Raw genomic sequence first — 26,263 nt, forward strand, 5'->3', positions numbered from 1 at the left:
CTGGAGCTGCTGCTGGTTGGGCTGGGGGGGGTGGGGTGTGCCTATGGGGGTCAGTTCTGTCAGAGCCCACTTGCTCTGACCCTGTTCTTCCCCTGGTCCTGGGCAGGCAGAGCGGGGTAAGTGGGTACCAGAGCGGCGCTCCCAGCAGACTCACACAGAGCTCTCCAGCATCCTCACCATCCACAACGTCAGCCAGCGTGACTTGGGCCCGTACGTGTGCCAGGCCAACAATGGTATCCAGCAGTTCCAGGAGAGCACTGAGGTCATTGTGCATGGTACGGCCTGTCAGGCCATTGTGCCCAGCATGGCCTGGGCTAGGTTGGGTGTCAGTTGTCAAGCCTGGAGCACAAGGGTTCTTGTGCAGTGTGGGCCCAGGGTCATAGGTCATGGTGCACCCGAATAATGTGGAGTCCAGCCAGAGGGAAGGGAGGGTCATGAGTGGATGGACTGCCCAGTTCCCACGCCCCAGAGAGCAGGGCATCTGGCCACTGGGGGTGGCTGCAAATCCCTGGGTGGTGGTGGGTCAGCCACACCAGCCCTGGCTTTACCCTGATGTCTCCTGTCTGACAGAGAAGCCCTTCATCAGCGTCGAGTGGCTCAAGGGTCCGGTTCTAGAGGCCACGGCAGGAGATGAGCTGGTGAAGCTGCCCGTGAAGCTGGCGGCTTATCCCCCACCAGAGTTCCAATGGTACCTCCCTTGTTCCTGCCCCTCCCTACCCACCAAGTCCAGTGCAAGAAAGAGCCACAGAGAGAGAAGGGCAAAATTCCCCCCATCAGGGCCTACTTCCTGAGACCTAGATGGGGACCTATGCCTGGAGTGGGGGACCCCCTATGAAGATTCCAAGGAATATACACATCATGTGGTATTTTGGCTAGAGGGAAGATTGGCCTGAATTGCTGCTAAACTGTGAAAGAGTGTGAATACTGGCCTCCTGTTATGTGTGGGTGTGGTGGGCATAGCACAGGGCTTTATCTAACTCTTTCCTGCACCCACTCAGCCTGAGGGCCCCCACTGGAGGGGATCATACAGGAATGGCTTCAGGTCTCCTAGGCTCCTCTCCAAACAGGTTGCCACCCCCAGGATACTTCTAACCAGAATTTTAGAGATATGATAAGAGTTTCACAAGGATTTCTGGGCTGGGCCCGAGAGCTGTGTGCCAGTGAACTAGAGCTTCCGGGAGGCCTACAAGTTCAAGATCCCTGCTCTGGGTGTGACCTGAGAATAAGGTACACCTTGCAGGGTATGCCAAGAGTCAGAAAGAGGTCCCTCAGTGGTGGCTTTACTTTCACCAGATGCTCCCCGAGAACTCGGGAAGGCACAGCACCCCACCATGCACCCTTCAGCCTCCTGAGCAGTCTATATGGCCTGATCCTGGGAGATCACACTCTAGTCTGACTCTCATCATACACAGGAGGGAAATAGGCCAGGAAAGGGTAAAGGCATTCCTGCCCAAGCCCTGAGCCTCCCGGGACTCATCTGCTCTTTCACAATTGGCCAGGGGAGCCTCGCCTTTCTAGCCTGGAGCACCTCCTACCAGACAGGATGACCTTTTCTGAAAGGCTAGAGCTTGGCAAGAAGAAGCCCAGACATTCTCAGCCAGCATCCCACTTCTCTGGCCATAGTCCGGAAGCAGGCTTCTCCTGGGAGGGCCCTGGAAACCCTGGGCCTGGGACTTCTGTGACTCTCCCTGTGAGGCACAGGCTTTGGGGTCCGTCAGGGCCACCTGGTGCAGGACCTGGACACTTGAGATAGTATCCTGAAGGGCACTGGTGCAGTCTGGACTAAGGCCCTGTCCCCTGCTTTCCAAGGCCAGTAGTACTGACCCTGTCTGGGAGAGTGGCCAGCTCTGTTGCATCAAAGATCTGGTCCAGGCCTGATCCTCAGGCAGCTGACTTCCTCTTGCCATTCCCACCACATCTGGCCCTTTCTTTTTTTTCTCTCACTTGGTCAATATCTGCCTCCAAGAAGTGCTCCTCTGGGCCCACTGTCCACTGGGACACCTGCCCCGGGGCATTAGTGGTGAGCATAGCCCCACCAGGGTCCAGTCTTCCAGGTAATCATGTGGTGATTACTAGCAAGTGAACAGACAGAAATCTAGTGGACAGGCTGGTCCTCGCCCCCGAAGCAGCCTTTGTGTGTCCAGCACCATGCTGACCCCAAGGCTATATCTTGGGAGACCTGACCACACCTACAAGAAGGAGCATTTGGTTTCCCTGGTTTTTAGGTGAAGACTCGGGGGCTTGGGGCAGTGAAGGAGTGTGCCTAGAATCACAAACGCAGTAGGTAGCAACTAGGATTCTGCACCAGAGCCCAGCAGGCCTCCCAGCCTGGCCTTACTCTGCCCTGCCCTGCTGTATTACTTCTGGCAAGTCAAACCTCTTCTGAATGGGCTGTGGTGCAGCAGTTGAGAGCCAGGCCCCTATATGCCCCTCGCTGTTACTTTCCATCCCGAGGGCTGTGCTTTCCTCGTGTCTCTCTGGCTTAGTAAACCAGAAGACGATGCCTTCCTGAGGGCTACTTCCAGGCAGAGGCCAGAGCTTGCGTTCATTCCCAACTCAGGACTGGAGAGGAGTCTCCTTTGGGGTATGAGTCATCCATTTATACCCATGTACACTGAGAGCCTATGTGTGCTGGGTGCCGCTCTTCACATAGGGCATACGGCAGTGGCCGTACGTACAGCTCAGTGTGGGAACCGACAAGCAACAGGCGCCTGTGTGAACACTAGCGTCCAGACACGGAGGGCCAGCTAGCATGCAGGGCCGAGGGCCAGCTCCTGATCCACACAGCTGCTCTGATGGCTGGATGATGGTGGATATAGGAGAGAGGGAGCCCTGCAGGTGTCTAGCATCCAAGCAAAGCAGGAAAGTGAGTACACAGGCCCTGGGAAAGGGGGCAGGGCAACAAGAAGCCCACGCATCTGGAGAGCTCCAGGAAGGGCAGAGTCAGGGTCAGGGCTCCCAGACCCACACGTGGTCAGGGTCTGAGCTGCGCCCTCAGGGACCACTCCTTCACAGCACAGCCCCGTGAAGCCTATGGCAGAGACAAGGGCCCCTGGGGACTCTCGTTGGTCCTGAGCCTGGGGGTGTTGTGAGCCCTTGCAGCTCAAGCCCAAGGACCATCTGTGCAGCTGTCTGTTCCCCAGTCCAGAGTCGGCTGCCACAGCCCTCACTCCTGCTGCTCATCCCAGAAGCAGGTCTGGGGCGGGGAGGCCTCTCCCACTTCCTGACCGTGTTCTAGTGGTCAGGGCTAGGGCGCTTCAGAGAAGAAGGGACAGAACAGGGCTGGGGCGGAGGTCACACAGCCCCCTGAACTCCTTCCCTGGGCCAGGTACAAGGACAGAAAGGCAGTGTCCGGGCGCCACAGTCCCCATGTTCTGGTGCTCAAGGAGGTGACGGAGGCCAGTGCGGGCATCTACACCCTGGCCCTGTGGAACACCGCGGCTGGCCTGAGACGTAACATCAGCCTAGAGTTGGTGGTGAATGGTAGGTGTGGGTGGAGCAGGAGAGGGGGAGGGGACAGGGGGGTGTCTGGGGGTGTGCTGACTGACTGGCTGTCTGCCTGTGTCTCCAGTACCCCCCCACATCCACGAAAAGGAGGCCTCCTCCCCCAGCATCTACTCCCGCCATAGCCGCCAGGCCCTCACCTGCACGGCCTACGGGGTGCCCCCTCCTCTCGGCATCCAGTGGCACTGGCGGCCGTGGACGCCCTGCAGGACCTTCAGCCAGCGCAGCCTGTGAGTGTAGCTCCACCCCGCCTCCCCTACTTCCCAGCCCCATCCCCAACTTCAACCATAACCCCCTCTCACTACCAGCACCCCCCCCCATAGCTCCACTTTAAACCCAAACCCTATCACGATTCATGCATTGTAAGTCAATCCCTGACCTCACCTTGCCTGAGCAAGGCTCAGACCCTCCCTTGTACTGTCAGGCCAGGCTGGACACAGGAATGGTGCGGCCCCCACCATCCTCTCCCTTGAAAGCGATGCTCCCCAGACACGCAACTGCACGTCTGGAGGGGACCAAAGGACATGCCTCTGGGCACTAGGGAGGACACCCCTCACCAAGCAGGCAGGCCTGGGCTGGGTTTGCGAGACGTGTACTGAGTGAACTCCAAGGCACACTAAGTTCATCTGTGTAGTGCTCACCATTACCCCTTAGAGAGAAACAGTGAGGTTGGAGAAGGGACACGACTTTCCTAATGTCATGGCAGTAAGCAGCAGAGCTTGCCCAACTGCTGGGCCACACTGCCCTACCTGGGTGCCAGTGGGACAGTCAGTCCAGGAGAACGGAAAACTTGAACCAGCAAGGGCCAGGAATGGAGGGCTCCAAGATGGTTAGTGGTCTGGAAAGCACTAGAGAGATAGTGAATGGTGCTGAGCAAGGGAGGGACTAGTCACATTTGCCATTTAGCAAGAGATCCTAAGGGACAGGGGACAGGGTCACAGGCTGGGGAAGGACAGTAGCTGAGAAACCAAGGGAGACGAGGCAGCCACACTGGCAGAGAGACTGTGGCCCTTGGCATGGTCAGTTAGGGAGGTTCAGTAGGGGTGGGCAGCCCACAGCACTCGAGGCTCATAAGAGATTCTTCTGGACCATGAGGCTGCAGATCACTGGCACCTCTAAATGTGCTTCCATCTGATGCTCTACTGTTAGGCCCTGTATGACTACGGAGCCCTAGGGCGAGTTCTGCTTCCCTAGGGCAGACAAGAGCCTCCCTTGAGCCATGCCCTCCCCCTTAGACCCTCATCCCAGCAGAAGCCCAAAGGTGCTGGGATGCACAGCCGTCCCAGGGAGGGGCTGCAGCTGTAGAAGAGGGACGGAAGGAGAGGGCTTCCTGTAGCAGGAGTTAACAGGAGTGACTTTGCTGCCCCAGGAGATCTAGGTGGATTTTGCAGGAAGGGACACATGTGGGTAGGGGCAGGGGGCACAGCAGACCAGAGGACTAGCACAGAGTCACAGGCATGTGATGCTCTGCAGGCACAGATCCTGGTCTACTGGGTAAGGCTGGGCCTGGCAGCCCATGCAGGATGGGTTGCTGAGCCCTGAACAGTGTGCCAGCAACAAAGCCCCTGCCCTCCTCGCTTACTTTGGGGGACCAACCTTCCCCACCATGAGATGAGATGACCCTGAGTATGAGAAAAGCTTGACCCTACCCTTAGTGTAGTCCCCTCTGCCTGGATCCCTAACTGCCCTTGTCCCTCCTTGTCTCCAGCAGCCGGCGGCGGCAGCAGCGAGACCGAATGCCACAGTGCCAGGACTGGAGGGAGGTGACCACACAGGATGCTGTGAACCCCATTGAGAGCCTGGACACCTGGACGGAGTTTGTGGAGGGCAAAAATAAGGTATGGACCAGCCAGGACACTGAGTGTCTGGGGGAGAAGGAGAGAGAGATGAGGTCCTTTCTTCAGAAGAAGAAAGGTGGGATCAGAAGGAGAGGTGGGGTCCTCTCCTAGCCTTCTCGGTCTCCACTGGACTTGCAGAGTTCTTGCAATAGCATCTGAGAGTCAGTAACCTTTCTGCAATGTCTCTGGACATCAGCTTCCCTGCCTGCAATAGACTGCAAGGGCCTGACCTGCTGCTGCTTCCCAGAGAGGGAAGCTGAGATTCACGGCTGTGGGCCCAAACTAGCAAAGGCTGGGAGAGTTGGGGCTGGGGACAAGCTTTATCCTCCCCAAAGACGTCTGGCCCAGGCTGGGGGCAATCCCTAGAAGAGGCCAAGCAGGGGAAGGACTGAACAAAGGCACCCACTTCCTACAGTCACTTCCTGTTTTCCTACACACCTCCAGAGCCTCTTCCTGTTCCAGGCTGGCCAGGAAGTGCCCGGCTTGAGGTTGGGGGGTGGGCTCTTGGGCTGGTAGGCAGAGCCTATGGCCCTCTCTCTTCCTCTGCCTCCAAGCTGCCCACTCCCCCAGGCCAGAGTCCTTCTGGAGCCCTGGACCCCGTCTCCTCCCCTTGCCACAACCTAGAGCACTGAGAGGCGCTGCAGGCAGCCCCGAAGTGTTTGTGGGCACATCACAGGGGGCAGCCCCGAGGTGTCTGTGGGCACACAGCGACTCCTGGGACCACAGGCTGACGCTCGATGTGACCAGAGCGCATCGGAACTCTGGCTTGGACCAACCCAGTGCCACCAGGCCCCTGTCGCCTCCCCAGCATGGCAGCAGCCTGAGCCCATCTGCAGCCAGAGGTCTCTCTGGTCCTGCCTAACACTGCCTTCTGACCCCAGCCACAGCTGAGGCCAGCTGTCCATCGTGCTGTCCCTTGAGTTTTCAGGGGAGCCACCGCTTGCTGCTGCCCGAGGACCTCATCACCTTCTCCTTGCCTCACCAGTCCTGGTACTGTCTCTGAGCGTTGGTCATCTCCAGCCCAGAGCCTCAGTTTCCCCCATTATTCTGGTGGGCACAGCAACTTCCATGCAGAAAGAGGAGGTTAGGGTAGGGGAACTTAGGCAGGGAATGGATCCTTACACCTGACATGTATCCTGTCCAGACGGTGAGCAAGCTGGTGATCCAGGAGGCCAATGTGTCCGCCATGTACAAGTGCGTGGTCTTCAACAAAGTGGGCCAGGATGAGCGTCTCATCTACTTCTACGTGGCCAGTGAGTGACTTGGGCAGGCCTGGATGGAGGTCAGGAGCCAGGTGGGCGCAGGAGGAGGCCAGGCATGGGAGGAGAAAACACACCTGCGTTGAGGCCCCAGTGAGTGTCTTGTGAGGCACCAGGAGAAACCCCAGCCCCCCGGGCCTCTGGGCCTTGGCAGGAGGACAGATTTGGAGGCTATAGGCACATGAACTGGGATGAGGCAGCGCCATCTGCCCCTAGACCAGGAGGTGCCTCCCGAGGGGTGCCATCTTGTTCCCCACAGCTCCACCTACCTCCGCTTCCCTCCCACCCTCTTCCTGAGCCATGGATCCTGCACAGCAGCTGGTTCGTATGTGCATTTGGCCCTGGGAAGAAGGTCCATGGTTGCCTCAGATTTTTCAAACCTGTTAATGACCTCAGGAACACTAAGAAGACCATGGAAGGACAGTCACTGGGCCCAGAGGTTTAAATGCGGGCACCTGGAAGAGAGGTGGAGCCAAAGAAAACACTCTGCAGGAGAGAGGAGCCCATAGGAGCTCGACAGTGGACAGCTAGAGGGATGAAAGGAAATCGGGAGCCACTGCCAAAGGCTAATGGAACCAGACTGTGTCAGGAAGAGGACAGGGGTGGGAGTGTGCTCAGCAGTGAGGGAGAATGGGCCCTTGCACCCTTGCTCAGCTGCTGGCAAGAAACTCATTGGTGGCCTGGGCTCCTGGGAGAGGTAGGGGCAGTACCCAGCTGGGGCTTGTTCGGGAAAAACTAGAGGGAGGCACAGCAGGAGGAGCCCCTGGTGGAATTGACTTGAGAGAGTCGGTCTCTTGTCAGGGAGAGGGAGAGGAGGTCTCCAGAGTGGTGTCCCTGGCCGAGGTAGGGTGACATACACCCTTATTTGAGAGCTGAGTGAGTTCAAAGGTCAATGAGAAAGAGAGAGAGACAGTCCCTGAGCAGGTGGGTAGGTTCGCCAGCACCTCACAATGTCACAGTGAGTGGTTCCTCCTTCCCCAGCCATCCCCGATGGCTTCAGCATAGAGTCAGAGCCATCAGAAGAGCCCCTAGAGGGCCAGACTGTGCGCCTGAGCTGCCGGGCTGACAACTACACATATGAGCATTTGCACTGGTACCGCCTCAACCTGTCCACGCTGCATGATGCGCAGGGGAACCCACTGCTGCTTGACTGCAAGAACGTGCACCTGTTTGCCACGCCACTGGCCGCCAGCCTGGAGGAGGTGGCGTCCGGGGAGCCCCACGCCACGCTCACCCTCACCATCCCCAGTGTGGCACCAGAAGACGAAGGCGACTACGTGTGCGAGGTGCAGGACCGGCGCACCCACGACAAGCACTGCCATAAGAAGTACCTGTCCGTGCAGGGTGAGGCAAGCCGGTCCAGAGGGGCTAGTCAGGGCAGCGCTCCCCAAGGAGCCTTTACCCCCCGCCCCACACGCGCCTGGGCAGTCCATTCACAAGCCCAAGCCTGCAAGAGCATCCATCCCCGTCTCCTTCCCCTCCGGGGAGGTGCACAGCCCTGCCCACCCCGAGCTCAAATCCTGACCCTTCAGCTTGGAGAGCTCCTAGCACTGGAGGGCCCTTTCCTGGAGTGCCCTCCTGCTTTCTGCAGCTCCACTCAGCTCTCTCTCGACCCCCGCCCCCAGCCCTAGAAGCCCCACGGCTCACACAGAACCTAAGCGACCTCCTGGTGAACGTGAGCGATTCCTTGGAGATGCGGTGCCCAGTGGCTGGGACGCACGTACCCAGCATCGTGTGGTACAAAGATGAGAGGCTGCTGGAAGAAGAGTCCGGTAGGGGGATGGATATAGGTGGAGGGCGGGGTCCGGAAGCTCTTGAGGCCAAAGCCCCAGACCTACTTGAACTCAAACGTCCACCGCCCTCGCTGCAGGAATCGACCTGGCGGACTCGAACCAGAGGCTGAGCATCCAGCGCGTGCGCGAGGAGGACGCGGGCCACTATCTGTGCAGTGTGTGCAACGCCAAGGGCTGCGTCAACTCCTCTGCCAGCGTGGCTGTGGAAGGTCCCGCCTCCCCCTCGCGCCCCCGAGCCCACCTTCTTCCCGCACTCGATGCCGTCTCCTCACGGCCACCTCACTGCCAGTTGTGCCCACCAGAAGGGCTGCCGCCGGAAGGGTACACCCTCTCCCCCATCACAATATGTGCACAGTAGCCACCCCCCTCTTTCTGCCCACTCAGGCTCTGAGGATAAAGGCAGCATGGAGATCGTGATCCTTGTTGGCACCGGAGTCATCGCTGTCTTTTTCTGGGTCCTCCTTCTCCTCATCTTCTGTAACATGAGGAGGGTAAGCACTCCTCGTCCCTAGCTGCTCATGGGCTCTCTCCACCCTGCCCAGCCCTTAAGTTAAGGAATATGGTTCACCCTGGCTCACCTGGAAGCCTTGTATCCTGGGAGGCCCCCCAGACCCCTCCATGCTTCACTCTTAGCGGACAAGAGGTTGTCCATCTGTCCCCTCCTGTATCAGAAGTCCCTAAGGAGAGGCCATCTGTCCTGAGCACAGTTTTACCAAAGCCAGGATGGTATGGCCAAGTCAGTGAGCTGTCCCCATCCCCACCTCCCAGCCAACCCATGCAGACATCAAGACTGGCTACTTGTCCATCATCATGGACCCCGGGGAGGTGCCTTTGGAGGAGCAGTGTGAATACCTGTCCTACGATGCTAGTCAATGGGAGTTCCCCCGGGAACGGCTGCACCTCGGTGAGACCCGCTCCCAGCCTGCTTCACCCACCCAGTCCTGCTGGGCAGACACTGCTTCAGCTGCTCTGGGGTCAGACAGGCTGGAGCCCTGCAATCCCTCTATTCTCAGAACTCATGCCAGAAAGTCCCACCTGGCCCCCACCTGGCCTGACCTGTCCATCTAGGCACGCATCCCCAGAACTATTATAGGGGCTCTCAATTCCCAGGCCCCCCGAGGTCACTTCCTGCTGCTCTGAGCAGGGTGGGCCTGTCACACCTGCTGGGAGAGGATGCAGGCCTTCCTGTCAGTCTCTCTCCTCCCTCTCTCCCCACCCTGCTCCCCATGCACTTCCTGTTTGGCAGGGGGGCTCCTGACTTTCCTCCCCCTCCTGGGCCTTCCTTCCTGGCCCTCCACAGGGGTTGTCCCTTCTGCCCAGTCCTCTCCACCCACACCCCCATACAGCTCACCTGGAACCGGCTCCCTGCGCCCACAGGCAGAGTCCTCGGCCACGGGGCCTTTGGGAAGGTGGTGGAAGCCTCAGCCTTTGGCATCAACAAGGGCAGCAGCTGTGACACTGTGGCTGTGAAAATGCTGAAAGGTGTGGGGTCATGGGTAGAAGGGGTGGCTGAGCTGGTGAGGATCAGCAACTCTGGGTGGGCTGGTGGGTCTGTGGTGCCAGAGGGGAAACAGGTTCAGAACAGATTCTTACCAGAGGTTATATAGGGAATCCATGGCCTGGAGCTCACCTCTGAGTAATACTTATCAGTCCCACCTAAACCTTTTGCCTCAGAGAGGGAGGTGGTATTTGCTGCACCCCCACCAGTAAGAGAGCTGGCCAGGCCTCAGCTCAGCTGAAAGTGAAAGTAGTCGCTCAGTTGTGTCCAACTCTTTGCTACTTCATGAACTGTACCCCACCAGGCTCCTCTGTCCATGGAATTCTCCAGGCAAGAATACTGGAATGGGTTGCCATTTCCTCCTCCAGGGGGTCTTCCAGACCCGGGGATCAAACCTGGGACTCCTGTGTCTCCTGCATTGTAGGGGAATTCTTTACCATCTGAGCTAGTGGCCAGCACAAAGGGATATTCAGGGCCTGGGTCAGGGGCCAGGTGGAGCCGGGAACCAAGCAAAGCCCCCATGTTGCTTCCAGAGGGCGCCACAGCCAGCGAGCATCGCGCCCTGATGTCGGAGCTCAAAATCCTAATCCACATTGGTAACCACCTCAACGTGGTCAACCTCCTGGGGGCTTGCACCAAGCCCAATGGTAAAGAACTAGGGCGCCCTGCGGGGAGGGCGAAGCCCCAAGGTGCCCTTATCTTTGTGGGTGTGAAGGGCCAGCTGGGCCGGGAGTAGGCGGGACACAGGAGGGCTTGGGGGCGGGGCCGTGGCTATGGTGCTTGCCCTCCAGCGCACCCTCCTGCCCTGCTCCAGGCCCTCTCATGGTGATCGTGGAGTTTTGCAAGTATGGCAATCTCTCCAACTTCTTGCGCACCAAGCGAGAGGCCTTCAATCCCTGCGCGGTAGGTGGGCGCCCCACCGAGGGCCAGGCCTCTGCTGGTGAGCCGGGTGGGGAGGGCGGAAAGTGCCTTTCCAGTAGATGGCGAGCCTCCTCCCGCTCCGACCTGCTTTGTGCATCGCAGGAGAAGTCTGCTGAACAGAGAAGGCGCTTCTGCTCCATGGTGGAGGACGCCAAGGCTGACCAGAGGAGGCCAGGGAACTGCGACATGGCCCTCCTCACAAGGCTCTTAACGGGCAAGGGCGGGGCAGGGCGGGCCGCTCCAGTCCAAGAAGGTAAGAGTCTGGCTTCCCCTTGCCCGAAACGGCTGGCATGCTCCAGCACCCTGGGATAAGCCAACCTGGGGCCCTCCTGGAGGGACTTAACATGGGAGCGTATGAAATGCACTCTGCCTTAGGCCACCTCAGGAAGCAAAGCCCCCATGTTCCCGCCAGAGGGCGCCATAGCCAGCGAGCCGTGCGCCCTAATGTCGGAGCTCAAAATCCTAATCCACACGGGTAACCACCTGAACGTGGTCAACCTCCTGGGGGTGTGAGACTTCTGATGTTTGATTTGGTCGTCTTCTAGATAAATAAGAGTTTACCCTGCAAACATGGTGGGGAGCGGTCCAGGCAGAAGTAGCAGAGGCAGAGGTTTAGTGTGGCAACAGTACTCACTGCTCTAGGAGTAGTTAGTGGATACCACAGAGAGAAGGGAAGCTGAGGGGCAGGAGAGTGGGCCAGCAGGCTTGTTAAGCCTGGCTAGGAGGGACACAGCCAGGTTCAGTGAACACGTAAGTGCTCCCTTTGGGGCTGGGTGGAAAGTGGGAGTCACAGCTGAGGACCCTCCTAGCCAGCCTCACTTCTTTGTGCAGCCAAGGACCTGTGGCTGAGCCCGCTGACCATGGAAGACCTTGTCTGCTACAGCTTCCAGGTGGCCCGAGGGATGGAGTTCCTGGCCTCTCGAAAGGTGACTGCCCCAGCAGTCTCTTCAAAGGGGAGAAAGGCCAAAACTCACCAGCTTACCCCACGGTGAAGCCGTAGTCAAGGCACATCTCTCCCACTTTGCAGAGCTGTAGACTGAGTCCAAAGGGTAGAACCGAACTCCCAAGATATTCCGCTAGTCAGAGGCAGAGCTAGGTATAGAGCCAGTCTGTCCTACTGCACAGCCTTCTTCGCTGTCTGCACAGTGCCACCAGCTCTCTCCATGGCAAGTTATGGGGCACACAGAAATCTATCCTCAAGAGAGCGGGACTCACGCAGGGCATCCTGGAGCTCTAGGTGGGGGTGTGGCCACAGGGGCCTGCTCTGATCGCCTCACTGCTCCTCTTCACCCCCCTAGTGTATCCACAGGGACCTGGCCGCTCGAAACATCTTGCTGTCAGAAAGTGACGTGGTGAAGATCTGTGACTTTGGCCTGGCCCGGGACATCTACAAGGACCCTGACTATGTGCGCAAGGGCAGTGTGAGTACAGGCCACAGAGCGGGGCTGGGGGCTGTGGGCCACGGAGCAGGGTGGGGGACTCACTGCCATCGACCTGGAAGGTCTGCACCCACAGGGATCCTGGAGACCCTGCTGAGGCACCTGGAGCAGGTGAGTGGAGACAGGAGCTGGCAAACAAGGGCCCCAGTGCTCCGAATGGAGCTTGTGTCTGGCCTTCTTGGTCCACTAGGTGGGCACTGACTCCACACACCTGCTCAGTAGGGGCCGGCCATACAGAGGTAGAGCCTACGTGGCGTCTGTCCTCGAGGTGGACGCACCTAGTGTAGCACAGTCAGAGAAAAATACCTGGGTGCTAGCGGCAGCTTGTGTCTCCTTGGTGGTGCTCAGAGGTAGCCAAGCAGGCATCTGAGCATCTACATTTGTTTAGGGTTTTACCCCAGGGGATGAAGGAAGAGGCTTAGAGGGAGGTTGACAGGCAAATTGGGTCCAGGCTATGGAGAAGGGAATGGCAACCCACTCCCATATTCTTGCTTGGGAAATTCCATGGACAGAGGAGCCTGGTGGGCTACAGTCCATGGGGTTGCAAGAGTCGGACACGACTTGGCGACTAAACAACAGACAATGAGAGGCCCACCGTGCAGGCTTCTGTCCTTTATTCTAACTCTCAGGTGTGTGGGGACTGTGGAGATAACAGTCAGCTGTCCAGAAACTCCCTCTACAAGCTATAACAAGAGAGGGGTGGGGGGTGCTAGGGTGGAGGCAGAGGCAAGTCAGGAAGGCCCATGGTCCTCAAGGCTCCCAGGTCGAAGCCATAGGAGGGAAGTCACATTAGGAGCCACCAGAGGAGGGGTCAGGAGTGATGCCAGGTTTCCAGTGTGGGGACCAAGTGAATGCATAGAGGTGGAGCTGGTGAGGGTGTGCAGGGATACAGCATCCCTCAATATACTGGGCCAGAGGGTCTGGAGCTGGAGACAGGCTACAAGTTTTCTCTGGGAGAGCACAGGGGAAGAGAGGGACTGGATGTCTGCCCAGAAGAGTAGCAGGGAAGAAGCCTTCAAAGAAGTCACCAGGCACCTCTGGAATGGAGTTGGGGGAGGCGGCAGGGACAGAGCCAATTGCAGGAGCCATCTGAATACACACAGGGTGGTCCTGACCAAAGAGCCTTTCTTGGGGAGAAGAGGGGCAGGGGAGGGATGCCCCTGGGTTTGGCCTCTCTCCATTCTTCCCTTCCCCATTGGGACACACGTCCATCCCACAGGCCCGGCTGCCCCTGAAGTGGATGGCCCCTGAGAGCATCTTCGACAAGGTGTACACCACGCAGAGCGACGTGTGGTCCTTTGGGGTCCTGCTCTGGGAGATTTTCTCCCTGGGTGAGTACAGGCAGGGGGCAGGGCAGGGCAAGCTCAGCAGAGATGCACACCTGGGCCGAGCAGTCCCGCTCATTCTGAGACAGTTGTTTGGAGGGCCCCCTGGGTCCCCCCTCATGTCCAGGCTGTGCCCACGGCAGAACCCCGTGTTCACCCAGCAGCTCCTGGGCTCGTTACCTGTCACAGAGGGAAAGGCCGTAGGAGTTCCCCAGACCCCTCCCTCCCTGGCCGAGCCCCTTCCTCACAAGCCATTGGGGACACTGCTCCTGGCTTCGTGGGTCTGGGGAGCATCTGGAAGGAGACCAGCTGCTCCCTTGATGACCACAGCTGCTAACGCCTCACATAGTAAACCGGGCCTCACTGGATCCAAGATGAGGGGCCCCAACCAGGGTGGGAGTGAGGCGGGAAACAAGTAGAAAAGTGAAAAGGCTGAATGGCAACCATGACCAGTACTGTTAGTAAAGATAAAAGCGCACGGGGAGCACAGGAAGGACAGTGCTGGGTGTGAGCCAGAGGGGCCAGGACGGGCAGGCTAACGACGATGGGTGGGCTGGAGGCAAGAGGGCCTGCACAACAGCAGTCCAGGGTGCAGGGTTGGTCAGGGCCGTGGTCCTTGTGTTGGGAGCTGAGCAGGGTGTAAGCAGTCAGCATTGGCAGATGCCGCAAAAGCTTGTACTGGTGGTCCAGGCAGCCCCTGCAGGCCCTCTGGGGTGAGGGCCTGGGATTTAAGTCTACTGGGAGCCGTGCAGGGTTTGAGGGAGGGACTCTTGTCTTAAAAGGGCCTTTCCACTACTGTATGGCTTGCAGGAGCTAGGTCCTTTTTGCTGGTAGAGCCCACAGGACTTAAGGAAGAACTGGAGAAGGCTTCTCTGAAGAGGGCTCACTGTGACAGGGCCACTCAACTGGCTCAGCAAAGCTCTACTGACCCTGACGGTCCCAGGGTGGGAAGCATTTCCGCCAGTGTGCCTGTGAAAGCTCTGATGCTCATAGCAGTTCTCACAAGCGGGTGCCACCATCCTCTTAAACAAACAAAGAACTCGTCCGAGGGGAGGGGGGCAGCAGGGTGAGCTCCCTGCCATAAGGGGCCGGGGCAGAAGTGGGTCGGACCTGAGCTGAACAGCGGTAGCCTGCTCCCCACCCAGCCCCCATCCTGTTCTACCATCAGGGGCCTCCCCATACCCTGGGGTGCAGATCAATGAGGAGTTCTGCCAGCGGCTGAAAGAGGGCACCCGGATGCGGGCCCCGGAGCTAGCCACTCCTGCCATGTGAGTCTCTCGGGAAGCCGCTGGCACTGAGGGGCCGTAGGGGTGGGTGAGCACCAGGAAAAGATAAGGGGGGTTGTGTGCAGGCTTGGGAAAGGGGGCTTGCCAGCAGGGGTGGGAGGTGGGAGGGAGTTCAGGCACAGAAGCCGGGCTGGAGGCCTGCAGACACCGTCTCTCACTCCACCATGGGTCTGCTGACAACTCTCCTCCTTGCAGGTAGGAGGGACGGCCTGCCTAAGCCCGGGGGAGGGAGGCAGGCAGAGCAGGTGTGAGGGATCGGCGGGAGGTGGGAGACTTGGGTCTGCTGGGCTCAGGTGCAGGGTGCACTCAGACTGCCGTCCAGCATCCAGCTATACCCACAGACGCCGCATCATGCTGAGCTGCTGGGCGGGAGACCCCAAAGAGAGGCCTGCATTCTCAGATCTGGTGGAGATCCTGGGGAACCTGCTTCAGGGCAGGGCCCAGCAGGTGAGGCCCCGACTCTCCCTGTCCTGCTGCAGCAACCTCTGGCCCTCAAGCCAGGGACCATCACATGGATGGTCAGAGCCCAACTTTCCCACGAAGAGCCCCAGGCTGATCCTCAGGGAGCCAGCAAGGAGCCCCCACCTCCTGGCAGAAGAGTGGCATGTTCTTCTCCCTCCCTCTTTGCCCCTCTGCCCCCTGCACCCACCTCTGACTTGTATCTCCCTCCCCAAGCTCAGGGCTGGCTCAGGGCAGCCCTGAGACCTGGAGGAGGAAGCAGGGAGCTGCCTGCTGCCCCAGTCTCAGGGACTTGAGATGGGCACTTGGGGGCCAGTGCTCCCCCAAGGTGAGGGTGGGAAGTACCGATGTTCAAGGCTGTGGGACAGCCAGGCTCTGAAACGAGGATGCTGTTATTATGCCTGCCTCCTCCTTAGATGGGGCACCTGGAAGGGCTGTGGGGAGAACTTGCCCAGCTCCTTTAGCCCTTGGAGCCCTTGAGAATAGCACTTGAAGGATCAGGAACTCTGGAAGTCCTGAGTGCAGGAGTAGGGGCGAAGTGGGGCCAAGGAGCCTCTGACCCTGGCTTTTTGTGCCATTCCTGCCAGGAAGATGACTGCGTGGCTCCTTGTGGTTCTCAGAGCTCGGAGGAAGGCAGCTTCTTGCAGGCATCCACCACGGCCATGCACACCACAGAGACGGATGCTGACACAGAGGACAGCCCGCTGAGCCTGCACCAGCACAGCCTGGCCGCCAGGTCAGCCCCTCCCCCACCCCGCCTTCAGATCCAAGGGTCCCCCAGGCAAGGGGAAAGCAGTTTGGACAAGTAAGTCATCAGTCATCAAGGAAAAGTGAAGGAGAAGGACTTAAGAGGCCATTGTTTATCAACTCAAAGAGCTAAGTGACAGCATCGCTGATGCCCTGGTGGGTGTGGTCAGTCTCAAGTCCTTGCAAGCCCATGTGGCCTCTGAACTTTGCTTTTCTCCACGCCCCTCAGTTCTTCCCTCTGGCTTCCTCCGCTTGCCCACACTCCTAGGCCCTGAAAGGCCCTCCACCATCAATTTCAAGGGAGCGCCGCTCTCAGGCACCACGGCCTGGCCAGCTCCACCCTGTAAGGAAATAAAACGGAGCAGGCGGGGAGAGGGGCGAGTTCCCAGGGACCCCAAGGGTGGGGCTGGTCACTCACTAACCTTATTCAGGATTTAGAATGGAGCCTAAGTATCCAGAGTTTGGGGTCAGAGGCTAGTGAATATTTACATTCCAAGAAGGTCGTACATCCACATTCGCGTTGGTGTTGCTGAGAGAAGAGCTCGGGACTCTCCACGCCATCTTCCCCAGCAGAGAGCAAGGCTGAGCCTGGGGAACAGGAACACCCAGCTGGTTTTTGCCAGGTTCCTTCCACCAGCCCCGCCGTAGGCACTCGAATGTGCACACACACGTACACACGTGCAGGCCAGGCAGGGGCTTGTGACATCAGTACTGCCTGTCCTGCATAGGGTGGCCTGTCCTGGAGGGAAGTCCTCCCCCAGCCTCTCTCCAGCTCCACATCACACCCAGGCCAGGTGCCCTCTGCTGCTCACTTCCCACATCCTCCCCAGCAGTGGCCTCAGGGAGGTTCGCTCGTCTTGCCTGGGAGCAGAGGCAAGACTCGGGGGCCTGGGGAGCCGTCTAGACCAGCCCCTGGGGTCCTTCCCGAGAGGAGAGGGGTGCAGAAGGAAAGGTGGAGAGAGCGTTCAGGAGGGGTGCTGGACGGCACTTCTCAGCACTTGCCGTTTCCTCCCCACAGATATTATAACTGTGTGTCCTTTCCGGGATGCCTTGCCAGAGGAACGCAAACCCAGGGTTCCTCCAGGATGAAAACGTTTGAGGAATTTCCCATGACCCCAACTACCTACAAGGCCATAGTGGTAAGTGGGGTGAGTGGGCCTGTGCCCCCGCCCCAGGTCAGGGCCGCTGGACTCCTTCCACAGGGAGCTGGACGTCAGGAAGTCCTGAGGCTCATGGCAGAAGCCAGCTCAGCACAGGGAGCCCAGTGCCACCATGTCTCTGCTCCTTTCACCTGAGCCCTCCTCACTCACCCAGGGCCTCCCCCCACCCGCCCCAGCACCCAGCCTCTTTCTCCTAGCAAGGTAGAAACCCCAGTAGAAACCCAGTGGAAAGTCAGCTCCTCCTTCTAGATGGTTCTCCTGGGATTGACTCGAGTCAGGGCCCTCCTTGGGTGGCCATCGGGCCCCGTGACTGGAGAGGAGAAGATGGTGTCACTAGACAAGAAGTCTAGGGTAAGAGGCACGGGAAGACCACTCATGTTCTCAGATGCGGTCAAGCAGAGGAGACCTCTTACAGCTCAGTGAGGCTGGAGGCAATCTGACCGTTGTGTAAAAGCACAGCCTTCTAGCCTCCATCCAGATGGGGCTGGAGTGAGTACAGGCCCAGGGTGGGGCTGGGTACAGGGGCTGCAATGGGTGTCCTGAACCAGCGCCATGCAGACCCAACCTCCCATCCCCAGGGTCAGATAAAGGCATAGGGGGAGGGCCTCCCATCTTTGATGAGAGTGCGGTTCAGTCCCCCTCCACAGAAATCAAGACCACTCCAAGTCACACTGATTGTGACATAGCCCTGCCAATCCTTGGACGCATCTGAGGATCCTTTTTCTGTACTGTGAGCTGTCAGGTTCTTTCTAGACTTCCCCTGTTTCTCCCGGTGCTCCTGCTCTGCTGTGTCCTGAGCAGGTGTATGGCTGCCTTGTGTATCTCCCAAAAGGGGCGTCCCAGTCTTGCCACCCTCTTGAATCATAGGGTGTGGCCCCACCAGTCACAGTTCCTCCCTCTGTGGCAGGGGTGTGTAACCCTGACCAACAGCCTCTGGATGGAACGGAGGCCTGTTTCCCACATGCAGGATGAGTGTCCAGGCAGCAGAGGGGCAGGTCTGAGGGGCAGCTGCCTACAGACGGGCCTTCCTAGGGCCCACCCACAACCTTGGCATGATCTCTCTGCGCAGGACAGCCAGACGGACAGTGGGATGGTGCTGGCCTCCGAGGAGTTTGAGCAGCTGGAGAGCAGGCACAGAGAAGAGAGCAGGCTCAGGTAGGGCTTCTGGAGGCCCCCTCCTGGCCAGGGCCCAGTGCAGGGAGGCCAGGCCTGCATGTGCCTCTCACTCTCTTACCTGAAACTTTTCATGTCTCCAAATTACCTTTTTGTGTGTTCAAGGCAGACCACACTGGGACTTGAGGATTTTGTCCACCAGCCTTCCCATAAGCCCCACCCCTCGTCACTGTCCTGACCCAGCACCCTGGTGCTGGTCCCCAAACCTCCCTCCCCTTTGACAGATACTAGACAATAACCTCTTTGTGAATCCAAGAAACATTGGCTGTGTCCAATGGATGTAACACCCTTCACCCAGCCAGGGGAGGCCACAGATCATGTGACCTAGAACTGGCTGTTGTACTTTTTTGATGAGAATACAGTTACAGAGAAATCTTCCAGCGTGCTTGCATAGGGGGTGAGCTCCATAAACAATGACCTCCATTTTCCAAGAAGATATCTCCACTCTTTAAAAATAGATCTGAATATTTAAACTTTTAAGGGTATACATTAAATAGTTAAATGTGTGCATTTTTTTTTAAACTTTTGATCCATTTTTTCAACTTCATAGAGAAGCACACAATTCTTTTTTCACACAGCATCTCTTAAAATCCAGTGGAAACTGCACATTAAAGATGGGTCTGGGCAATGGCCTAAGATACTCTGTTGCATATAGAACCATAAATGAAGATTAGTGTCTTTTTGCATGCAGTCTTTTAACTTTTTATTTGTATTGGGGTACAGCGGGTTAACAATGTTGTGATAGTTTCAAGTGAACAGTGAAGGGACTCAGCCATAAATACACACGTGTCCATTCTCCCCCAAACTCCCCTCCCATCTAGGCTGCCACATAACATTGAGCAGCGCTCCATGTGCTATACGTACATCCTTGTAGGTTGCCTTTTTAAATATAGCAGTGTATACATGTCCATCCCAGACTCCCTAGATATCCCCTCTGCCCATCTTTTCCCTCAGCAACTGTAAGTTCACTCTTTAAGACTGTGAGTCTCTTTCTGTTTTGTATCATCTTTTTGGATTGCACCCACATGTAAGGGATGTCATATGATCTTTGTCCTTCTCTGTCTGACTCACTTCATTCAGTATGTATGACAGTGTCTAGGCCCATCCATGTTGCTCCAAGTGGCATTATTTCGTTATTTTTCATGGCTGAGTAATATTCCGATGTATATATGTACCACATCGTTATCCATTCCTCTGTCGATGGACATTTAGGTTGCTTCCATGTCTTGGCTATTGTAAACAGTGCTGCAATGGATACTGAGATGCATGCATCCTTTCGGATCATGTTTTTCTCTGGATATATGCCCAGGAGTTGGGATAGCAGGGCCATGTGGTAGCTCTATTTTTCGTTTTTTAAGGAACCTCCATACTGTTCTCCGTAGTGACTATATCAATTTACATTCCCAGCAACATTGAAGAAGGGCTCCCTTCTCTCCACACCCTCTCCAGCATTTATTGTTTGTGGGTTTTTTGGTGATGGCCATTTTGACCAGAGTGAAGTGATATCTCACTGTAGTTTTTATTTTCATTTCTCCCATGGTTAGTGATATTGAACATCTTTTCATGTGCCCCGTATCCATCTGTGCTGCTGCTTATTTACTTTAGTAATTGACTTGCTCATAGCTGTTTAAATGATAGAACCTAAAATATTATATTAATATAAAACAGTGCTCTTTTTTGCTGTTTCCAGATCCTTGTGTGACACCTGTGTCTTTCAGGGACCCCTTTTGGGGCATCTGGTGTAGTTCCACTTGTCTTCTGCCTAGGCTGTTTTTGAATCAATAGGTGTTATCATTGAATAGTTTACCCGAGACCACAGGTGTTAGTTTGTATCACAGTAGGATAGTTGAGGTCATTCTTCACCTTTCTGGCAGGTATCATTAAGATCTCTGCAACTTAGCCAAATATCTGTTACCTTCCCAGCAGCCCGCAAAGGCATGCGTGCAGCACTGTGAACACGCAGGTTTGTGGGGTCGCGTGCTTGCAGATGACTGCTGAACCTCTAGCATGCATCTTGGCCTCCTTCTTTGTTTTCATTGATTCTGTCAGGTAACCTCTATGAGTAACTGAGTTTTGAAAAATTAATGCTTTTTATTTATTCAACAAAAATAGTTTCTGGCTAATTTTTCTTTACCAAACTTTTTTTTAATCTCCCCAAAAAGTATTTCAGTAAGAGGATGAGCTGAGGATGTTAAGTACTTAAATTCCAGTCTCCACACATCTTTCTAAAATCAGCACATGAAACAAGACCTCTCAGAGTCCGTGACTGTGACATAAGCAAGGGAGAGACTCCAGTTGTGTGTGAGTAGAGAACTCAGCAGCAGAACCAGCAGAGCCATGCCCACAGCCTGGCTGGGGAGAGCCATCTGGGAACTGCCCCCTGAGAGGGGACCTTCCAGGTCCTTGGGACCATGGCCATGCAGACTGAGGAGATTCCAGAGTGTGAGCACTAGGACAGTGGCCTTAGGAAGGCTCTGCTTCTGAAAGGACAGTGAGCAGGAGGGGAGCGTGCCTCTCAGGTGCCTCGTGGGGAAGGAAGAGGAGAGTTGGAGAAGAGTCTTATAGAAGCAAGGTTATATTAAGAGTTGAAAAGACAGTTACACACCCAAGGGTCTCTTCATTACAGAAACTGCACATCATGATGGAAGCAACAGAGGACATTATTCTCTTCCCAGGTTCCCTTAGAAACACATTGTGATGAGCCACAAAGAGGTGTAGCTGGTCACTTGGCAAATGGAACATTCCCCAAACAGATGTAGAGGTGGGATGGAACGTGCCTTGAAAGCATCTGTCAGGGAGAAGGAAGGAGTTTATCTCCTCAGTTCTTTCCTATCTTCTGTTAACCACTGGTTAGTACTCATCCTGTGGAAAGTTAACTCATCCTCACTTCAAGGTGACTCACCCAGTCCTTTCAGTGGCACTTAGGATGCCATATCCCATTCCCTGTGACATGGCAGTTCATCCAACTCTAGGTGAAAGGGAGATCTGCAAGCCCTGGGCTTGTGGTTGGTCAGTGCGGCTGCACAGCAGCAGCTGGGGAGGCGTCCAGCACTCCCTCTTAAGTGACTGGCAAGTCCCCACTGGTGATACAGCATGGGACGTGAATGGAGCCTTTGGAGAGAGGGATGCAGTTGGATTCAAGGGGTTATGGTGTTACAGTACTCCTGAATGAAGAAAGCTACGGAGACACCTACATTCCTGGCCCTCCTGCCATAGGGTAGTTCAGTTCAGTTCAGTCACTCAGTCGTGTCCGAATCTTTGCAACCCCATGGACTGCAGCACGCCAGGCTTCCCGTCCATCACCAACTCCTGGAGATTGTTCAAACTCATGTCCATCAAGTTGGTGAAGTCATCCAACCATCTCATCTTCTGCCATCCCCTTCTCCTCCTGCCTTCAATCTTTCCCAGCATCGGGGTCTTTTCCAGTGATTCAGTTCTTTGCATCAGGTGGCCAAAGTATTGGAGTTTCAGCTTCAGCATCAGTCCTTCCAATGAATATTCAGGACTGATTTCCTTTAGATGGACTGGTTTGATCTCCTTGCAGTCAGATCAAACCCATTAAGGTAATCTCAGCCTGATAAGCATGAACAGAAAAAAAAATGAGCACTATCCATACAGTTATTATAAGAATAAAAAAGAAAATCAGAATTAAAACTTTTCAGTAGCCATAAACACTCCAAAAATAGCATGGAAAAACTGTGATACAACACAGCAGCATAAATTCATAGTGAAATAAGTAGCTGCACTATGAATCATAAATTCAAAAATTCAGAATAAAAATGGACGAAGTGTAACAATATCAAATGGGAGCCGACTAAATTTATGCACGAAATTGAAATAAAAGACAAAGCCTCTCAAAAATGAAAAGCAGAGTGCCCAAGGGACAATTAAATACGATCAGACTTGCAGTGGAGGGCACATTTGATAGATATGAAAAGAGGTCAAGAATAAATCAAGAGGTCTAAAGGGTCAGAAGGAATGTGAAAATTTTAGAAGTTAAATAGAAAACTCCCACAGATGTACAACTGGTGTCTCTGAAGAAGAAAAATGCCAACAGTGAAATAGAACTAATATTTAAATATGTAATTCAAGATAATGCTCTTAAATAAAAGGAGACCAAATCTACATTTTAGAAGGGTACCTGGGAAAACTGGTCCAAAAAGAGTAAACTCTGAGACATATCCCAGTTGAACTATCAAGTTCAGCTAGAGATAAACATCCAGGTAAAACACCAAGTCACCCCAAAAAAAAGAGAGAGAGAGATTGAAGCATCAGGCTTTTCAATAGCACCATGCAAAGCAAAAACAATGAAACAACCTTGCAGAAATCTCAAAGAAAATGAATGCTAAGGAGGGGGAATCACTGGGCCATCGGTGAGGCAGGAGGGGACCGGAAGCTGCAGCACCTTCTGGGCCTGGGGCAGAAGCTTGGACTTTATTCAGAGAGTGAGTTGTAGTGAATGAGTTGTGTTGAAGGGTGTAACTTGAAGGATCTCTGAAGGCTGGCCTATAGGGAGGCATGAGTGGGAGAAAAAAGATGTGATAGGGCAGTACAGAGCACGCGGTCATGGCAGCTCACTCTAAAGAAGAGGTGGAGCGTGCATTTCAGCTCGGAAAGGACAGGACTGCCGTGTGGGCTGGATGTGAGGGGTGAGGGAAGGGGAGGAGGAAAGGATGACACCTGGGTGCTTGAGACATTAAATCAACGTTGGTGCCATTTACAGAGATGAGCAAGACTGGGAGAGAAGCAGGTTTGAGGGGGATGGAGTCAGGCTTTCTCCATTGTCCCGTGCCCAGGCATGACAAAGAACGTCCTGGTGTTTGCCAGCAGGCACATTGCTTTGTTTTTCTATTTAAGTCAAATGTGTGTGTGTTTCCATTGGCTTTGCTTGTTGCTCTGGTTGTTTCTGGTGATTCCAGTCAGACCTGAACACAGTTCCGATCGTTACTCTTTTCTGACTGATGTCACCTTCCTCTGTCTGCAGCTGTAAAGGACCAGGCAGGAATGTGAGCATGACCACGGCACACCTCGACCCCCAAGGGAGGCGGTGGCCCGACCCGGGGCCCCGGGGCCAGGTGTTCTACAACAGCGAGTATGGGGAGCTGGCAGGGCCCCCGGAGGAGAGCGCCAGCACCCCAGCCGCCCGATCGCCCTTCTTCACAGACAGCAGCTACTAAAGCAGCTTCGGACAAGCCACCCTGGACCCTGGGCTCTACAGTGGGTGGGGGTCACGCCTGGCCAGTGAACAGAGGGCTAGAGACCCAGGCTGGAAGCTTATCTCATCTAGTTTGGGCCAGGAGACATTTCTTCCTCCTTAGCTAGGAAGAGTAAAACCCAGGTTCCAGCGTTCCCTTCAATTCCATCACCATGCCTGCCCAGGACACCCTGCAGATCTCTGGGGCCCTCCTCCCCTTCAGATTCAGGTTCCACTTAGTTCAACATCCACAGGGGCCAGCTCTGGGCTGAGCACTCTCATAGGAAATAATATCTCTTTGGGTGCCTCTCTCAGCATGGTAGATGGTGTGATCCCTGACTTCTGATGAGAAATATGAGAATAACATAATAGTCCAGGTCGAACTGTGGTCTCCCAGCCCTGCCCCAAATACTGCCCCTTCCTGTGGGAATGGCTTTCTTCATTTGCCTTTCCAAGGCTCAGACAAGGTGCCATATTTCCAACTCAAAGCAACAAATGAGAAATTTGAGTGGAGAGGAATGGAAGTCTCCTTTCCTGAGCCTGACCAAGCAGCTCAGAGTAGCCATCTCTGCAGTTCCAAACCAGTTACAGCAGCCTTCTTCTCCTGAGTGCTGAGAACTATTCAACTTTTTTTTTTTTTATTAGAATTTCAGAGGCTATTTGAGCTGCTGTGAAGAATTTACTTTTAAAAACTTCAGTCTGAAGGGAACCCAGGAAAGGTGTTTCTGAATCTGGAAAATTCTTGCCTCTGACACCCAGTCAACTGCTGTCATAAAAGACCCCACTGTGGCTACCACTTCTTTCTGGAGAAGGCCCCCAGCCGTACCTGCCTGGTCCAGAATTGGAAGAGTCATCTGATGGTCTAGAGCTGCCCATTGGAAAGCCACCTGGTTCTTCCCTCTGGGGCCTGGATCTGCTACCCAAGGTGCCACCCAAGCTGTGAACATCCTTATGAGAGGCAAATACTATGGGTTCCTTCAAGAAAGGCTTTGGGGCTGGCCCAGAGGACCCACCAGTATTACTGTATACCAGGAGGCAATCCACAGATGCCCCTACACCCCCATGGAGGCCCCTGTCTCCTGCCCCCTGATCTGTACCTGACATCAGTGGTCTGGCAGGTCAAGCCTCTGCTGCCACAGAACAGTGGAGGGCCCTCTGGAGGCTGGACCATTCCGCACTGCCTGGCCACCCACACCCCAGGAGAAAGACCCTCATCCCAGTTAGTATCACGGAGGTTGACACCCCGCTCCCCACCATGAGACGCTTGCAGGACAGGCGGCCGTGCAGCGAGCAGGGGCGTGCCCGGCAGGAACCACCGCCCCCCCCCCACTCCAACCACGTTGTATATTGTTCCTTTAAGATACATTGAATGTAAGTGTGGCTGTAACCCTAACTGTCCCCAGGTGTCCTTCTCCCCTGATATCACCTGCTTGTAAGACCTGGGTCTCAGGTTTACCTGGTTGAGGTCCAGAGGGTGTTTCAATCAGAGAAGCATCTCAAGGACTTCCGTGCAGTGGCCCAGGCCCAAGACCCCTCCCGACATGTGTCCACCTATGCTCCTGTCACATAACTGCACACACAAAAATGTATTGAGAAGAAAACCTCCCCCTACCCCTTGCAGAACATATGCTCCAAAAAGATAAAGTATTTAACAAAAGATAATAATAAATTTGATGCCAGTCTTGAGTTACAGTGAATAGATTCTCAGCTAAATTCCAGATCTCTATTAAGATTTTATTCTAGCCTTCCTCCCACCTGATCATCAGCCCTACAAGCCCATTGGACAGGCCATGCAAAGGAAACGGCAGTAGAGGTAACTCATGCCCCCTTTCTCTGCCCAAAGGTTGTTATTGTTCAGTCACTCAGTTGTGTCTGACTCTTGGCCACCCTGTGAACTACAGCACGCCAGGCTTCCCTGTCCTTCAGTATCTCCAGAGTTTGCTCAAACTCATGTCCATTGAGTCAGTGATGCCATCCAACTGTCTCATCCTCCGTTACCCACTTCTCTTGCCCTCAGTCTTTCCCAGCATCAAGGTCTTCTCCAATCAGTCAGTTCTTCACATCAGGTGGCCAAAGTACTGAAACTTCAGCTTCAGCATCAGTCCTTCCAATGAATATTCAGGGTTGGTTTTCTTTAGGATTGACTGGTTTGATCTCCTTGCAGTCCAAGGGACTCTCAAGAGTCTTCTCCAACATCACAGTTGGAAAGCATCAATTCTTCAGCACTCAGCATTCTTTATGGTCCAACTGTCACACCCATACATGACTACGGAGAAAACCATAGCTTTGACTATATGGATCTTTGTCAGCAAAATGATGGCTCTGCTTTTTAATATACTGTCTAGGTTTGTCGTAACTATTCTTCCAAGGATCAAGTGTCTTTTAACTTCGTGGCTTCAGTCACTGTCCTCTGATTTTGGAGCCCAAGAAGATGAAATCTGACACTGTTTCCACTTTTTCCCCATATGTTTGCCATGAAGTGATGGGACCAGATTCCATAATCTTCGTTTTTTGAATGTTGAATTTTAAGCCAGCTTTTTCACTCTGCTGTGTGGCTTTCCTGGTGGCTCAGAGGTTAAAGCATCTGCCTGCAATGTAGGAGACCTGGGTCCAATCCCTGGGTCGGGAAGATCCCCTGGAGAAGGAAATGGCAACCCACTCCAGTAT

At 55.1% G+C, this 26,263-nt stretch overlaps 1 protein-coding gene across 4 annotated transcripts in view; it reads left to right on the forward strand.

Moving 5' to 3' along the window:
* Positions 1–25,282, forward strand: part of FLT4 (fms related receptor tyrosine kinase 4) — a 41,358-nt gene extending 16,076 nt beyond the window's left edge. For 2 of the 4 annotated variants that reach the window (XM_061421255.1, XM_061421258.1), the window contains exons 7-30: positions 107–275; positions 571–688; positions 3,329–3,483; positions 3,572–3,734; positions 5,213–5,342; positions 6,487–6,595; positions 7,583–7,945; positions 8,227–8,373; positions 8,472–8,603; positions 8,779–8,885; positions 9,163–9,298; positions 9,772–9,876; positions 10,426–10,539; positions 10,707–10,795; positions 10,916–11,066; positions 11,645–11,739; positions 12,112–12,234; positions 13,472–13,583; positions 14,746–14,845; positions 15,205–15,310; positions 15,910–16,058; positions 17,088–17,208; positions 18,299–18,384; positions 23,387–25,282. In XM_061421255.1, the coding sequence (XP_061277239.1) occupies positions 107–275; positions 571–688; positions 3,329–3,483; positions 3,572–3,734; positions 5,213–5,342; positions 6,487–6,595; positions 7,583–7,945; positions 8,227–8,373; positions 8,472–8,603; positions 8,779–8,885; positions 9,163–9,298; positions 9,772–9,876; positions 10,426–10,539; positions 10,707–10,795; positions 10,916–11,066; positions 11,645–11,739; positions 12,112–12,234; positions 13,472–13,583; positions 14,746–14,845; positions 15,205–15,310; positions 15,910–16,058; positions 17,088–17,208; positions 18,299–18,384; positions 23,387–23,579 (3,273 nt within the window). In that variant the 3' untranslated portion in view covers positions 23,580–25,282. The remainder of the gene's footprint in view (positions 1–106; positions 276–570; positions 689–3,328; positions 3,484–3,571; positions 3,735–5,212; positions 5,343–6,486; positions 6,596–7,582; positions 7,946–8,226; positions 8,374–8,471; positions 8,604–8,778; positions 8,886–9,162; positions 9,299–9,771; positions 9,877–10,425; positions 10,540–10,706; positions 10,796–10,915; positions 11,067–11,644; positions 11,740–12,111; positions 12,235–13,471; positions 13,584–14,745; positions 14,846–15,204; positions 15,311–15,909; positions 16,059–17,087; positions 17,209–18,298; positions 18,385–23,386) is intronic. The other 2 variants (XM_061421257.1, XM_061421256.1) reach the window with 2 other exon arrangements.
* The last annotated feature ends 981 nt before the right edge of the window (positions 25,283–26,263 follow it).

Source organism: Bos javanicus, chromosome 7 (genome assembly GCF_032452875.1).
Source record: "Bos javanicus breed banteng chromosome 7, ARS-OSU_banteng_1.0, whole genome shotgun sequence".
NCBI classification, from domain to species: domain Eukaryota; kingdom Metazoa; phylum Chordata; class Mammalia; order Artiodactyla; family Bovidae; genus Bos; species Bos javanicus.